Here is a 17,603-nt window from a genome sequence, read left to right as displayed (position 1 = left end):
TAGCAGATATACAAGCTCATAGCGCGGCACCGAGTGCCGCGCTATGAGCTTGTAGATCTGCTATTTTTGAAAAAATCTTGAACTTTTTTTTGGGTGCAGTACCTAACTTTAAACAGTGGGAGGCAGCAATACGCCGACGGGCGTCCAGACTGCCGGAACGCTAAAAGAAGAAGAAGAAGCGATGCACTCCTCAACATCCGGTTTAAAGTATTTGAAAGTCCTTAACAAAAGACAGCAGCGGTCTGCAGCTCAGTCAGACACTTTTTATTAATACTACTACTACTAATTCATTCATCTGGATCACACTACTCTGCCTGTGAGGTAAATGTATTGATTGTTTTTTCCATGTGAAAGATATGAAAGATTATACAAAGACACGATGACTGGCACTGAATATACGTTAATAACACTTTATGTATGGTAGCCTCTGCGGTAGCTCCGACGGAACCCCGTAACAGACGACGTCACACTGATAAGAACCAGTATGCGTGCAACCAGTATGCGCGCAATGAAACCCATTCTGTCAGGTCTCGCTAGGACGCGTCTCACTAGCCAACACACAAGAGGGGGTTGGGGTGTGCTGAAACCAGCGCACCCCGAAACAACAGGTTGAGAATTGATTGCGTGAAACAATCACCTGTGCATCCAGTCTCAATGGGCCTCATGCAGCAATAAGTTCCTAATGTTTCCTCTTACATTTCTTCCTACGTGAATTCCTAAGAGAAGTTGAGTCAGATTCATGAAACGTTCTTAAAAGGTAGAATTGTTCGTAACTATGTTCTTGATGATGATGAATCCCTATCCTCGTAACTTGAAGGGGTGTGCCAGTTCATCCTAATTACCATAGGGAGCCGCCCCACCGACCCCCATATAAGGCATGACTGTCTGCATGGCTCTGCCTGCAGTCACACCTGTGTGTGATTGCTGCACACAGAAATCACAGGAAATCACACACAGAAATAAAATTGAGAGAATGAAGTAAAGAATACCTAAACTATAAGTCTACAGATGGTGGAACACCAGACTCCAAACATAAAAATAAATGAATTAATAGTTCTGTGGAGGTATTTCTGAAGTGAACAGCAAATTATTTTATTTAATTAATTAATGTATTTTATTATTTCTCTCACATTAATCAACATATCACCACTAGACAATGTACATTTGCTGAAATTAGCTGTTAAAAATGTTATCCATATTTCATGTTCAGGAGTAGCGTTAGTAGTGGATATAAAACATTTTATTACTGAAAGCTGGTGGGTGGATATGGAGGGTCTTTAAGGTAGCAGCTGCTTGGTATGTAATGGGGTGGAAATAGGGCTGTGGTGGGTGATATGGTGGTGCATGGAGGGGTGTAGGGGGCTATGTGGGGGGTATGGGGATGGGTATGACGGGTGGGTATAAGGGGGCTTTCAGGTAGGAAGGGGACTGGAAAATGGGGGTGTGGCGAATGTCGGGGATATTGGGATGCATTTGGCTGCAGACCCCCACCTGAAAATATTTTCTGCCAGGGAAAATGTTTCAAGATTTATCAAAATGTCTCGAAAATAGCCGATCTACAAGCTCAAAATGGCCGGTAATGGGACGTGTTGTGAGCTTGTAGATCGGCTATTTTCAAACAAAGTATAAAATAGGGTTAAAGTGATTAAACTGTTCTTTGTTTGCTGTGGACCCCCTGAAACTCCTTGAAGGACCCCTGGGGGTCCCCAGACCACACTTTGAGAACCACTGCTCTAAAGATATGATACAAATATTATTGTAATTTAAATCCTATATTATACAACTGTAGAATTGAAGAAACTTCAAGAATTCATTATTTTTGCACAAATATGTCACACTTAAGAACTCAAAGGCCAGCCTAAGAGTGCTCATCAGTGTGTGTAGATTCTGTTCTTACCTGAGAACAGATCACAGCTAAGAAAACATTGGAGTATACCAAAATCTTCTTAAAAACCTCTTAAATGGGTCTAAGAAAAAAAATCCTCTTAAGAAAGTGTGCGTAGATTCTGTTCTTACCTAAGAACAGATCACAGCTAAGAAAACATTGGAGAATACCAAAATCTTCTTCAAAACTTCTTAAGTGAGTTTAAGAAGAAATTTCCTCTTAAGTACCGTTGCTGAATGAGGCCCAATGTTAGTAAACGATGAGGTTCCTCGTTTGTTTCTGCCGTTTGCGGTAGACATTGTCGCACATTTTCCACTTTACATGTTTCTTACCCCTTTCTGCACATCGTATCCAAAAAGTAAAGCATTTCCGCCATTCTCTCAGATGTTTGATCATTGCTGTAGACAGAGTTTGTTCAGTAACAGGGGACGTCTCCAGCACTTTAAACCCAGCATTAGGCCAGTCACCATTATTCCATAATCGCCTAATTATTATATATTATAATTATATTATTTTGCATAATTCATTTTGCATAATCGTTTCCATGTTGAAAAATGGTGGAAATAACAGATCTACAAGCTCACACTGTGTTGCAGAGCTGGTAGATTGGCTATAATATTATAGCCAGCCAATATAATATAATTGGCCATAATACGAGGCATTATTTATTTTTCATACATTGATTATTGGTACTATTGGTCATTGTCAGTCATTTCTTTGTGTATTTATTTATTTTTTTGGTCATATCTGGCCTAAAAGCCACACAAAAAAGTCATAATCGTGACATCCCTACCCAGCATGCATATTCTGGGAGGAACAGTAGCCAAAAAAAAACGCAGATCTACAAGCCAACATATTAGCTGTTTGTTTTGTGTAGACAAAAAAAAAAGCTTTCCAAGTACACTACAGAGCTAGCCTGGCTCCAGCCCCTGGAAGCAAAATTCAGGCTGAGTGTCAGGCTACTACAGAGCCAACTCAAGTCCAGCTTACTAAGTCTAGAGGATTTAAGTGGTTAATAAACAGAAAATACATTTTCAGGTGGGTTGCCAAACTTGCCAATTTAACCGAGAAGCCATTTATCTGCTTCAATTGTATATTTTCCCCGTTCCAATTGTATCTGCTCATTTTTTGTTTGTTTCATCGTCATCATCATCATCACTTGCAATTTCACATGTTTATCCTGTGTCACTATGATGTATAGCAGGGGTCTTCAACGTTTTCAGGCCAAGGACCCCCTAGTCGAAAGAGAGATGAAGCAGGGACCCCCTCAATATTGTATAGAATTGTGTTTCAGATTATACCTTTTTCGTTTTCTTGGTCTGCTCTTTTTTTCCCTCTACACCTATACCTCTTTGCCAAAAATAGCCGATCTACAAGCCCACAACGCCTTGTGAGCTTGTAGATCTGCTATTTTTGTCTAAAGTTCTCCTCAGAAAAGGGATGCTAGGGTTCAAAGTGGTTAAGGTAAAAAAAGAAAAATCCTATCACACAAAGATTTGGCGGCCCCCCTGAAGTAACCCTGAGGACCCCCTAGGGGTCCCGGACCCCCTGTTGAAGACCCCTGCCGCATAGTGATACTATACAGGAACTCAGGATGTAACTCATCCTATCCAGAGTTCATTCTCCTGATTGGATGAAATTGGTATCCCATACATACAGGCCTGAACATGTGTTTTGTGTTTTCTAAAGAGCTGGGGAGACCCCTGTTACTAAACAAACACGCGATACAGCGATGATTACTGTGGGGAATATAGAGCTATTTAAAGGACGACTTCACCACTTTTCAACCTATCTTCATATAATAGGTCCTCACTAATGCTCATGATAAAATGGTACAATTTTTTTCTAATCAGTCTGTGTCTCAGAGGAGGGCTGTAGACAGTTCAGAAACCCGTCTACCAGTGACATCATCGATGGGGAATCCAAGCTAATAGAAACTGCAGGCTTTGTATTCCTGGAAAGTTGCAATGCAATAATAGATCCCATTGTTCTCGCCTTAATAAAAATCTGAATAAAAAATTTGTAATCTTTTTGGGGAAAAAAATCCTGCCTAACGATGATGTCACTGGTAGACGAGTTTCTGGACTGTCCACAGCCCTCCTATGAGACACAGACCAAGTAGAAAAAAATGGTATCATTTCATCATGAGCATTAGTGAGGACCTATTATATGAAGATATGTTGAAAAGTGGTGAAGTCGTCCTTTAACACTTTAGCAAATACATATAATTTAATATCATATATCAACCCTTTAAAGTTGTAGGAAAGCAAAGGGACAAATGTGGAAGCAACGCGTCATGGGGACAGTGGATGCAGTGTCTCCTGTTGAACGTCAGCTGTCTGACAGTGAAGATGATAAGGAGAACCAACCCTCCAGAGAGACTCCATACAGAAGTCATGTCCTGATCGAGTCCAGCGATGAGGACTTTGACCTGTGTAAGTATTAAGTGTGTGGACGGCCTTTGGTCGAGGTCGAAAGTCCCGCTATTCCTGTCGCCCCGTCATTATGATTAATATGCGAACTGAATGTGTCACGTAGTAGTGGCCTGTAGGCCGTGTAGGAGAAGGAAACCTTAAAAATACACACACACACGCATATATACCGGTTTATATACAGTATATATATATATATATATACCGTATACACTCACACATAAATAACATCCTTAAAATGCCTATTCTTTTTATCCCTTTCTGTGAGTGTTCAGGGCTGGGTGAAATCAATGAATATCATGTGATGATAACCTAAAATATTATATCTACAAGCTCACAATACGTGCCGCCATATCATGATTCATGATATTACAATATCCAAAATCCCAGACGATATCTAGTCTCATATCACAATATCAATGTTACATTAATGTATTGCCCAGGCCTACACAGTATTATTATTATATTTTAATGGACAAAATGTGAATGAAGTTTGATTGATCGGTCCTCAGATCTGAAGGAGAAGGCTACACCCAAAGTCAAAGCCAGCTCACAGAAACCCTGCAGTGCTGTGAAGAAAGACCGGTAAGAAAAAGGTTACACGGTAAAACAAATCCCCAGTGTCAACGTGTAGCAGATCTACATGCTCGCAACGCGTCACAATGCGAGGCGTCGTGAGCTTGTAGATTACTATTAATAGTCGATTTGTAACCGAGTAATTGTTGCACCCTTAACTCTTTCACTGCCAGACTTATTTATGGCTGCGTGCATCCACTGCCAGCGATTTCTTTACCTTTTCACAGTATGTATCTCCAGTATGATCGATCCCCTGATGGTTGCTGCTAATCACGGAGGGTTTCACTGTGCTTCCGCAAAAAAAGAAAAAAATGTCATGGCGACCTCCCGTTCGCTTGTTATACGCCTTTGAAAATAGCATAGATTGTGCAGCATTTAACCCATTAAGACCTGGAACTGTGTCATTTTTAGATTTGAGCTAAAAAAGCATTATTTTACACTTTGGGCTATTCAAAAATAGCCCTATTTTTTGGAAAAAACTAGGGTTGTCCGATATTGGCTTTTTTACCGATAACCGATATACCGATATTGTCCAACTCTTAATTACCGATACCGATATCAACCGATACCGATATATGCGGGGATGATTGTGATTAGGGTAAGCTCAAATTTCATATCACACACACCATATACAGTAAGAACTCCTGTAACTTATTTATAAAGCAAAAAAAAAAGAAAAACATTTTTTTTTTTCAAAAACCGATACCGATATTTTCCCGATATCAATTTTTATGCTAATATCGGCCGATAATATCGGGAGGCCGATAATATCGGACATCCCTAGAAAAAACGTGAAAAGGTGTGCACATCTTTGAATATGTATATTTTTTAAGCGAACATTTTTAACTCAAATCTTTGCTTCTGGGGGGTCCCTGGAACTGAATATTTTGATGGTGGTCCGCGGCCAGATACATATAATTTTGGGGGTCCTTGACATGAAAAAGTTTGAGAACCACTGATATAGAAACATACGTTTTTCAGAATACCGTTGAGATTTAGGAGACATGTACAATCGGCTTCAGGTCTTCAAGGGTTAAGACCTGAAGTCGATTCTACAAATGTTTTCTAAATCCCAACAGTATTCTGAAAAAGCGTATGTTTCTATATCAGTGGTGCTCAAACCTTTTCATGTCAAGCACCCCCAAAATGATATTTATTTGGCCGCCGGCCCCCTATCTCAAAATATTTTGTTCCAGGGAATATACAATATATATTCCAAGATTTGCCCACATTTTCACGATTTCTCAAAAATAGCTGATCTACAAGCTCGTAGCTGTGAGCTTGTATATCTGCTATTTTTGAATAGCTAAAGTGTAAAATAATGCTTTTTTAGCTCAAATGAAAAAGTGACACAGATGCGTTCCAGGTCCATGTATAGTGTACAAATGTTACCAAATGAACCCACATCGGTCCATTTGGTTACATGAGGATCTTACAGAGTGAAATGAAAAGGTTGCTGTCCATTTAGTTTCAGATTTGTCACTGCAGTCGATCTTTCAATGTGGTCTAACTGCTAACCTGCTCTGTTCTCTCTGCAGTTCCCATGCAGTGTTCCTGAGCTCAGACAGTGATGGCGGCTTTGAGGCATGTGAGTACCCCAGATTTTGAAGCTTAATTTATACTTCGTCTTGTGACCCCTTTCGAGTGTCACTTGACAGAAATAATGTATTTTCTAGCGCGAACATTCTTCAGTTGAAAATGTGTCATTTTGTCAGGGGAAAGAGGTAGCGTGACAGTAGTATAAATCGGCCTTCAGAGTTTGTATCTTGCGTGTGCACTTCATTGGAAAACACGGATGGAAGTTCTCATCAATGGGTGAAAATGAAATGTGTTTTTTTTCTGTTATTGTCTGTCCTTGCATGTTGAAGTTGTGAACCGAATGAAAACGCCTAAATCCAAGCCAAGGAGAACACCTGAGAGCACCAGTGAAGACAGGTGGGGTTTGAAGTTTTGGTGATTGTATGATTTTTTTTATCATTTATTTTTGATTTTTGAAAAAAAGAATATTAAATGTTTGTGAGCTTGCCGATCAGCTATTTTTAAAATATCCTTTGAACTAGGTTTTCCAGCCATGTTGCCAGTATGTGCTTGAAACTGAACTTTGCACAATGTGTCATCATCATACTATAATTCTAGTAACCGTCTTGAGTAGGGGCGTAGGTGAAGCGTAGGTGAAGCTAGCCGGTTCTCCTCAGTGGCTGGACCAATTGCTCTGATTTTGCACACAGCCATTGACCATTACGAATGTCGCCATGGTTACGGGCTGCCCAGCTATGGGACGAGCTTCCTCCCGGGTTGCCAGATCATGTGCGCATATCCCCCCACGGATGTGTCGACCGGGTATGGTCTAGTGAGAATAATAACTGTAGCAAAAAGATTGACCAGACTTCATTCTCCAAAGTGATCAGATTAGATGTCGGGTGAGACAGCGATTTCACCGTCACATTCCAGTGGTCTATCTTAACTCTCTCAGTGCCAATGAAATAAAAACATGGACAATCTGTGTTGCTTTTGATTGGGTCCCTCAGCGATACAGAACGTCGACTGACTTCTTGGCATTGTGTACAGTGTTGCCAGATTCTGTGAGAGAAACAAGCAACCAGGTCTAGGAAAACCAGCCCAAAAGAAGCGACAATGGGTCACATGAGCACTTTAACATATACATCAGCTATTTGAAAATAGCAGATCTACAATCTACTTGTAGATCGGCTATTTTCAAATAAAATCTTGCGGGGAAATTATAATAAGCAGATCTGGCAACCCTGATTGTGTATTGATCATTAGTCCTACAGATGAAGCTACGGAGATAAGCTTGTAAAACAGCGGAGTCTTCCATAACTGCTCATCTGACACTGTCTGACATTAACATGTTTTGTGAAATACTGAGAAATACTTGGTTTCCCCACAGCCTAAAACACTTCATAGTGGACGACGTATCATCTGATGATGACTTTGTTCAGAAGAAGCCGTCTGCTCCGAGAGGTAACCCTGCATGACTGTATATGACCTGCAAGCCTAAACAGTGCTTTGCCGTATTATTCCATTGAAACGTCACACAGTACTATTCACACTAAAAGTCCTGTTATAGACTTGCTATAGATCTTACAGTGTACTTGTGCACATTTCCATGGACATTGTGGCATTCATAATGTTTTGGCTTATCCGCTTCTATTCTCCTTACGATCACTTTGTATCCCCTTTGTCCTCCCCCGCCCTCCCTGTTTTTTATCCCCCTTCCAATTTAGTATTGCCAATTCCTAATGTTTCACACACACGTGTGGCACTGACAACCCCTAGAATTGTTTGTTAATATGTGAGAGGTTGTTGATGACTTTGTGACTCGTCTGGTACACGTCAAGTCCCAAGCGAGCTTCTTTTCACCTGACAGTGAGGAGTAGTTTCACCGGGAGGATGTAACGCATGCAGAGGAACATGCTAACTGACCTAGTTCCTCAACCCACAGTGAACAGCCTCCAATAGAAATCGCTAGTGCGGTCACTGCGGTGACATAAATCACCCTCCCTGGCCGGCTTACACGGCTAATAGGCTCTATGCACAGCAGCCATATTGGGAATGAATTGGTCCCCTTCCTTACTTCCTTCACAGGTGTTACCAATGATACTAATTAAGGCTCTGTTCCATTTAGTGTGGCATAGTGGTTGTCTTATTGTTGCCAGACCCAGGGGGTCTGGCTTACATGAGGCTTTGTACCTGTTTTCTCCATACATGGGCATGCCCCCTTTGTCCTTAGGCCCCAGCCATAAAAGTCTATCCCCCTTTCGTCCATACATGGGCATAGACACAGGCTGACACGTCATGTGAAGTCTGGGTGTCTGGCATAACCAGGTCTCCTGGTCTTGTTTTCAAGGACCCGTAGGGTCCATTTGGTTCCATTTGTACACTCTCAGAGTTACACACCCACCATAAGGGGCCATTTGGGAACCAAAATGGAGTGTTTCTAGTGAGCCAACATGCACGATATCAGCACCCTGACCAGAATGGAACAGAGCCTTCATTAGTATCATTGGTAACACCTGTGAAGGAAGTAAGAAGAAGCCCAATTTCTTTCCAATAGGGCTGCTGTGCATAGAGCCTATTGTGTTTGTTGGAGCGCCCGCTGCCCGGCCAAACCAGAGGCACCACAGAGGATTCTAATCCCTAGTTTCCATGGGCAGAAAATTCACCCTGCAGGCCCAGCGTCATATCCTTGTTTTTTAACCCATCAAGACCGGAAAAGCCTATACGTTGTTTATACCTTTTAAAACCGGGAAAGCACTTGTGTCATTTTAGATGCAACAGGAATTGTTTTACATGTTTTGAATACAAAATAGATGATTTTCTGAAAGGGCATTTTTTTAATCGGCCTCTGCGGTCTAAATGGGTTAAAGGGTCTACACCATGAATTTAAAAAATAATAATAATATTTAATATCATATTGTTTATGTCCCTCAAACGTTTTTCAAAAGGTTTGAGCCTAAATCAAGCCTCAGATATACTCATTCCAACTAACTTCTCTCTGGCTTATAAAGCACTTTCACCTGCAATACCACATTGTCCTGTTTGGCACGGGGCGCTATTGAGCCAGTTTGTATGCATGTTATCTCCTGGTTTTGTGTGGAAAAAGTTAAAAAAATATAAATGTTTTTTTTTAAGGTTTTTTTGGTTGGAACTGAAAAACGGGAGGAATTGTTCCCTGACGTAGGCAGGGGGAACAAATCTGACGGACTGTTTTCAGACCAATTTACATAAAAACCACAGATAGCCTATGAAAGCCTGCATGCTCGAAGTCGGGTATTTGTTGGAACAGAAGAGGGGTGGGGGAGACCAAAAACACACACAAATGAAGAAAAAGTTAAAATTCATGGTGTAGACCCTTTAATAGGCTATTGTAGGCTAAAAATGTAAGATTTATTTTGTGATTGAGGCCCATTTAGTTTATATTCTGCTGTTTTATAGTGTCTAAGAAGACCACTCCTGCTGCACCCCTGCCTCCAGTGAGACGGCCGTTTTCTCAGTGGGATTCCCCTGTCTTTCTCAGTGATGACGACGACGACGACGAATGTGGTATCGTCATGAAAAGCACCTGGCGTACTCGTCACACCAAGCCCCAAAAACTATCCACCGCGGTCAGCAGTCCAGACTATGACGAAGATGACAGCCAACCCTCACTACCGTCATCTCCCTCCCTCTGCTTTACCTTCCCAACACATCCTTCATCTCACCCTCCTAAGAGCACCCACTCAACGCATACACCCACCAGTCCTTCATCTCACCCTCCCAAGAGCACCCACTCAGCTCCATCCAAGCTGGATGAGGCCAGCAGCTCTGATGAGGAGTTCCTGTCCTTACTGGAACGACTGAAGAGGAAGAATGTAAAGCAGAGCACAGCCTCACCTACGCATCATCACACAGGTAACACAAAAGTCCTACAGCCCTCAAGTTGTCCTCTTTTCTTTTTTTTTCTGCTAGCAACACTCACATTTTGGTAGGTTCCTACCGAAAACGTTTTGCAGCTTTTACAATGGCGAACACAAAACGTTTTGTTCCGTGCAGCATAGTCAAAATCGTCTGAAGCCAAACCATTGCACTGAGTGGAGAAGGCTATGTTATGCCGTTATTTAGTGTAAAAAATGGTTTGATGTAAGCAAGCATGTAGTATTTTTGTTTTGTTTTGCTTTGTTTTGGTTCAAATGACTATAAGCATTATTTTTTACTACTTTACACGTGTGTGTGTGTGTGTGTGCGCACACACAAATATTGATTGAATAATCGCATTATTTAATCGATTATGAAAGTTGCAGCCCTAGTCCCTCCATCATACAAGTGGCCAATATCTTCTGACTTGAATCCAGGATCGATCATGAAGCCTCCATCATCCATTCCACCTGGAAAGGGACAAAGACCCCTAAATGTGAAGACCCCAGGCCCGCCTGTAAAGGGACAGAAAGCTCCGGTTTCTCTGACACTGGGTCAAACACCCCTGAATGTGAAGAAGACCCCAGTCCCTACCGTAAAGGGACAGAGAGATCCGGGGTGTCGGTCGCTGGGGGAAACGCCGCTGAATGTGAAGACCCCAGGCCCGCCGGCCGTCTACAAACCCACAGTCAGCCAGACGGAGCCCAGAGGTGGCCCAGTGAGCAGGTGTGTGGTTTGAGCTACTTTTATGCAGAGAAATCAGCACGTCGTCTGTCAAGGTGTTCTAAAGACTGCCCTTCTACTATCTGCATTGGTGATTTTATAATTGTGTTTGCATTTAAAAGGTCATTCTTCTCCTTGATGGTACTTGGATGCCCAGTAAATGTCTCTCTCGCACTAAAGTGTTTCTTGCGTTAAATTTGTCGTTGACAGAGTGCCAGTCTGTAGAACTCCAGGCTGCTTCCTGCAGTCCCTGTCGGAGCCGGGTTCCAACTACGGACGCAACTTCAAACACAACAAGGAAGAACTGACCAGCAGACTCTACAGGCTGTACAACACCAGTGTGTTCGACAATAAGGTGAACATTAACTACATTAAAGGTAGGGTAAGTGATATTTTTTGGTTAAAACAAAAAGTATTTTGTTAAAAGGTTAAAATACTATATTCTGATAGTAATCATTGCTATAGAGTGTTTTTTCAGTAACAGGAGTTTCCCCGTCTCCAGCTCTTTAATAAACAGAAAATACATTTTTCGGTAGGTGTCAAAATCTCAGCCAATCAGGAGAAAGTACCCATTTTTAAGCTTAATTTGTATAGTGTTCCAGTTCCAATTTTGCCTGCTCATTTCTTAGTGTCATCACTTCCAATTTCACTTGTTTAATCTATATCCTGATTGAGTTCTCTGTACTGGTTGGATAAAATTGGAAATGAAACTGAAACTGAAACGAAAATGCATTTTCTGTTTTATAAAGAGCTGGAGAGACAAGGAGACTCCTTTTACTGAACAAACACTCTATAGCAATGAGTACTATCAGAATATAGAGCTATTTAACACTTATTTTAACCAAAGCAAATCACTTACCCTACCTTTAACTCTGGCATCCCTATTTTGGGAACATTTCAACAACAACAAAAAATCTGATTTTAGATGGCCGGTAACGCTAGATTGTTAGTAGATCGGTTATAGTCACTATTCGTCTGTATATAGGGCTGAAATAGTTGTAGCAGTGCGAGTATTCTATCAGTTGCAAAAACGAAACAAAACAGTCCTCAAGCAGTGAGGACGATTGTGCGGTCGTCTCACACAAAAATACAAAAATAAATATTGAGTCCATCCTGAGCTTGCGTAAAGAGCGAGGAGAGTTTCACCTGCTGATCAAGGAACTGCAGGATTATCCTGATTGTTTCAATGGTTATTTCATTGGCCCAGTTTGATGCATTGCTGCTATAGGCTACCAGAGCCACATTAAAAACCAGACCACCGCCCCCATCTGGCAGAGTCAGGTTAGGCAGTAGGGACACACACACACTTGGAGAGTTTAATTGGCATTCCAAATAGGCTCTATGCACAGCAGCCATATTGGGAATGAATTGGGCCCCTTCCTTACTTCCTTCACAGGTGTTACCAATGATACTAATTAAGGCTCTGTTCCATTTAGTGTGGCATAGTGGTTGTCTTATTTTCAAGGACCCCCATAACTCTGAGAGTGTGCAAATGGAACCAAATGGACCCGTAAGGGTCCATTTGGGAACCAAAATGGAGTGTTTCTAGTGAGCCAACATGCACAATATCAGCACCCTGACCAGAATGGAACAGAGCCTTCATTAGTATCATTGGTAAGTAAGTAAGAAGAGGCCCAATTTCTTTCCAATATGGCTGCTGTGCATAGAGCCTATTGTATCATCGCATCGGGAAAGTGCGTGCTAGGCAATGAGCCTTTCCTGAATCTACAGGCTTCATTCTTCAGGGTAGGCTACAGCCTAATTGTGTGTTCATAAATGAATTGTATTAATTGTTTTTGTTTGCCTGATGTGATGTCATGTTTTTTCTAGCTCCCTTCTGATATGTCAGTCACTTGGAATAAGAAGCTGAGGAAGACTGCAGGTTACTGTGTCAGTGGGCAGCACCGAGGCCCTGGAGGCAGCCGCTACGCCCGCATTGATCTGTCCGAGAAAGTGTGCGACTCTGCAGGTAAGATCTGTCTATCCCAGGACCCCAGGAAGACCAGAGGCTCATTCATGTGTCTCTAATGAGGATCCTTTAATAAACATAAACATATCCCAGTGGTTCTGAAACGTTTTAATTTCAAGGACCCCCAGTTTGTTATTGCATTAAGCCACAGACCCCCATAACTCTCAAGAGTTACAGACCTGTAAGGGTCCTTTTGGTTTCTAATTGTCTCCGCCAGGAGACATTGTTTTCACTTTCCACATGTCAAGCTAACATTGGTCAAGCCTCACGTGACAATACGGTGAAATAGTGTGATCTGATTGGCTAGTGACGTATAGCGGCCTATAAATACATGACACTTGTGTCATGTTACTATGACACAGTAACATGTTCTATTTTTTGTAAGAATTAGAACATAAGAAGTAGAACATTCCCAACATTCCCAACACAAGTCTGCTGGCGGAGACTTGTGCTCCGAGGAGCACTTTTTCATTATTATTATCATTCATTTCGCTGGGGACCCCGTGGAACGCCCTCAAGAACCAGTGGGTGTCCCAGACCCCACTTTGAGAACTAATGGTCTATCCTACTATGAAATGGACAGTTCATTTTTCTCCTCAGTGAGTTGACCATTCGATCTGACAGTGCATTGACCATTGGCATGTGCAGGGAGTTAGGGAGCAGATTTTTCACTTCTCATTCAGTTAAGACTTTGTCTGCCCTCATCCATTCACACACGTTTCTCCTTAGTGGGTTGACCAGTCGATGTGAAACTGCACATGAGCATTGACCATTGGCAATGGCATTATATAGCTACTGACCTTTCCCAAATTTAAGCTGTTTGTCAGCATTTTCGCCATGAGGATTGGTTGTCGCGGTCACAGCACCAAGTCTGCATGACGTAGTTGGGGTGCATGCAACCCCGCTTATGAACTAGTATCTAGTGTGTGTTGTTTCTGTTTTTCATATTAATTAGCTGTCGGTTGTCCTTATTTTGAAATACAATTTTGACAAGAGTTTCCCCATTTAATTCTTACTTCCTCGTAGATCGTCTGAGGGACACACTGGTTCATGAGATGTGCCACGCTGCCACCTGGATGATTCATGGCATACGGGACGGCCACGGCAGCATCTGGAAGATATACGCCAACAAGGCCACGCTGGCACACCCGGAGCTCCCCATGGTCACTCGCTGCCACACTTACGACATCAAGTACAAATTCCAGTACCAGTGTGTCCGCTGCAAGAACACGTACGTGCAAACTGTTGACGTCTCTGGCATCAATGTCATGTCCATGAACATTTCGTTGGTGTCGAGCAGAAACCGCCCATCTTCATATTCTAACCTTTTGTGTTTTTTCGTAAATCAATGCCCTACTTGATCATACTACTATCTGCTTTTGAATTTGAATCCTGAAAAGTAACAGTTTTGGAGGTTTCCACGCGACAGAGACGATTTATAACTAGATCTTCATTTGATCCTGGGGGAAAGTAAAGGTCTATCTGTCGAATGAATACAAATGTGCATGTTATCAGCTTCTTCTGACATTGACGATACTAACTAAAAACAAACTGAAACAAAAGGAAGGGAAAAACCTGGGCAGGAGACAAGAAGAACAGAACAGGTACAGAGTAGAGGGATTTAATAAAGAAAAAGTACATACGTTTAATTTAACACAATGGCTGCCAATGACGTATATATACGTCTTTTAATTATCAGCTGTTGTCCGCCAAAGACGTATATATACGTCATGGATTTTTTTTTGAATTTTTTTATAATTTCAACCCTTGTCGAATTACGAACAGATTAGGAGCTAAAAATGTTCGAAGATTTGCTGCTCCATTCACTTCAATGTTAAAATTCAAACGGACAAACAATTCACTTTGTTTTTTGGTTTAAAACTACTGGTTTTGAGCTATATTGAAACATCAAACAACACATGTCAACGAGGTCAAAATGACCTCGTTGACATTTGTGAAACCACACCTGAATCTCATCTGTGATTAGAAACCATCTGGGGATCAATCATACTGGAGGAAAAAAATCTGTGGCTACGCGAACAGGTACCAAAATCATGGCAAAACCCTGGCAGACAACAGCAAAAAATCTGAAAAAACTCTGGCAGGCAATGTGTTGTTAAGTAACAGCATTAAGTAACATAAGAACATATATAAAGAAAACTTAGAAAACTTGGTGTGCCAAAGACAAATTTCCATTTTATGTCAATTTAATGGACAATAAAGTTTTCAAAAACTTTATTGTCCAAAAAAGGGGCACGGTGGCGCAGTCGGTAGCGCTGTCGCCTCACAGCTAGAAGGTCCTGGGTTCGATTCCCGCCAGGGACGCTGTGGGCGCTGGGGGCGTGTTCTCTCCTCCACGTCATCGGCGCCCATACCCTAGGTGGGGTTGGCGAAAGGGCCTACTCTGTGTGGAGTTTGCACTTTGCATGTTCTCCCCGTGTCTCCTAGGGTAGTTAATACCCTCACAAAAACATGTAGTAATCCTGGTCACTATACTGCCTCCCCCTGGTCAGCCGGGGCGCCTGATGGAGGAGAAGGGAACTGGTTGGAATAACGTGTTCCTTCCACGCGCTACGTCCAACCAGGGAAACTCCCCCCTGTCGGGTGATAAGAAGCGGCGTGCTTGCTCCTCATGCATTGAAGGAGGCATGAGCTTCAGCTTGGGCTCTCCCTAGGCTGGCAGAGGGTAGGTAGTGCCCAGGATTACATAGGCAATTGGCACTGGGTGAAAAAATGTGGGTTACAAAATCGTGGGATAAAAATTATAAAAAAAAAATATATATAAAGTTTTCTTTATCTTTATAAGGTATATCTAATACTAAGGTCTGACCGAGTTATCGTAATAATTACTAATCAATAAACTAGAAGCTATAATATAAGTAGGCTATAATGTAGGTGTAAGTATAATGTACAAACATCCCCCATAATATGAACATACAGTACATCTTTTGTCAATGAATGAATATCGGAGAGTATTGACAGAGGATATGAGGCTGAAATGTATAGTTTGACCACCCTTCACAGAGTTTGTGTATGGATGATATATGTACTGTGTATTATGTATAATATACGTGTAGTCTATTAACACTGCAGTTTCCTTCTCCACAGAATCGGCCGTCACTCCAAGTCACTGGACACGGAGCGGTTCGTGTGTGCACACTGTAAGGGAAAGTTTGTCCTGCTCAACGCCAGTCAGCGGCCTGCCACGCCGTTCGCCGTCTTTGTCAAAGAGAACTTTGCGAGCATACGCCAGGAGCTGACGGGACAGAGCCACGGCGACGTCATGCGCAAACTCAGTGAAGAGTTCGCCGCCAAGGCTAAACTGAGTCAAAGCTGAGGTCTCTGTGATATTGTGTCTTATATGTTCTTCTCAGGTCGCGTAACAATACCTCAGTCATTAACCACATTAAACCTGGAGTCCTCTGTGTAGGGGGTGTCGTTTTAGGCCCGGCAATTCTCAAAAATAACGTAGGTCTATATACTTCATTTATACTTCATGATTATGTTGAAAGTTGGTGTTGCGCAGAGAAAATAGCCGATCCGTTCATGGCGCATGACGGCGTTGGGCTTTAGTGGCTGTTCTCTTCAGGGAATCGGTTGGACCAATCTACACTCATGTTGTAATACCTCAATACTCTCCACATAATTTGTATGTGGCTCCCATCTTCTGGTGAATCTGTTTAACAGCCCAAACCGAGGTGAACCTATGACATACATTTTGTCATTTGTATTTGTGTGGTACTGTGATATTTCATATGTGATGTTTTTAAATATTGGTTTATGAGATGAGGTGTGTGTGGTCTTGCATTTGTTGTCATGAATGAATTATTTGAATTATTTGCTTTTTAAAGGGAATTGTATGAATCATTTAAATAAAAGCTCTGTTTTCGTCCCTGTGGCTACATTTATTTATATTCTTTTGTTATCAAACAATAATTTCCTACAGTTTCCATATCAGATGGGATTGATTTTCTTCATTTATTTTCCAGGAAGGATTACACATTCCTGCTTGGCCAAAACTTGATATTGAATATATTTAGCTGTTTATGCAGAAGAATACATCAAATACTTGTTTTTGTCAAATCCAATGAAAATTGAAAGTTTGGGTGCGTGAAAATTCCACTGCAACACAATATGTATTTGAAAACGTTTGTGTTAATAGTGAGATTGATATTTTTCATATAAGGAAATAAAAGAAAAATGTGCTTTCCAGTTACATATAATCTTTGCACACAAAAGTGCCTGTAATAATCACCCATTATGAACTATCACCTGGAAATACAGGAGCATAAAACGTTCCCCTCTGCTGCCACCTCACAGGTGCTGCCACAAGGGACAGGAATCCAAACATGTGAACCGTCCTACACCTTCATGAAGATAGAGCTTTTGAGGGGTAAGTCATAGCTGCCCTTCATACTGAATTAAAGATATATTTTGGTTAAAACAAAACGTTTTTTTGTTAAAAGGTTAAAGCTCTATATTCTGATAGTAATCGTTGCTACAGCGTGTTTGTTCAGTAACAGTGGTCTCTCCAGCTCTTTAATAAACAGAAAATACATTTTCAGGGCCAATTTCAGCCAATCAGGAGAGAGTACCCATTTAT

At 41.6% G+C, this 17,603-nt stretch overlaps 1 protein-coding gene across 1 annotated transcript; it reads left to right on the top strand.

Annotated features, from left to right (window-relative positions):
- The first annotated feature begins 223 nt into the window (after positions 1-223).
- On the top strand, positions 224-16,892 carry gcna (germ cell nuclear acidic peptidase). Its single transcript, XM_084085979.1, has 12 exons — positions 224-321; positions 4,142-4,320; positions 4,830-4,902; positions 6,432-6,481; positions 6,762-6,828; positions 7,802-7,875; positions 9,850-10,305; positions 10,746-11,034; positions 11,242-11,386; positions 12,862-13,000; positions 14,027-14,231; positions 16,109-16,892. Exons 2-12 carry the CDS (start codon positions 4,164-4,166, stop codon positions 16,335-16,337), a joined length of 1,884 nt encoding a protein of 627 aa, XP_083942105.1. The 5' UTR covers positions 224-321; positions 4,142-4,163; the 3' UTR covers positions 16,338-16,892.
- Positions 16,893-17,603: the final 711 nt, after the last annotated feature.

Source organism: Gymnoscopelus microlampas (assembly GCF_963454915.1).
Source record: "Gymnoscopelus microlampas genome assembly, chromosome: 18".
Taxonomy (NCBI): Eukaryota; Metazoa; Chordata; class Actinopteri; order Myctophiformes; family Myctophidae; genus Gymnoscopelus; species Gymnoscopelus microlampas.
This window is presented reverse-complemented; position numbering and strand designations above follow the sequence as displayed.

Bases quoted from the DNA above. Each gene is read 5' to 3' on its own strand.
- gcna (XM_084085979.1), top strand. From the start codon at position 4,164: ATGTGGAAGCAACGCGTCATGGGGACAGTGGATGCAGTGTCTCCTGTT. The intron at 6,482-6,761 runs GTGAGTACCCCA...TGCATGTTGAAG, and splicing joins TGATGGCGGCTTTGAGGCAT to TTGTGAACCGAATGAAAACG. The intron at 11,387-12,861 runs GTGAACATTAAC...TGTTTTTTCTAG, and splicing joins CCAGTGTGTTCGACAATAAG to CTCCCTTCTGATATGTCAGT.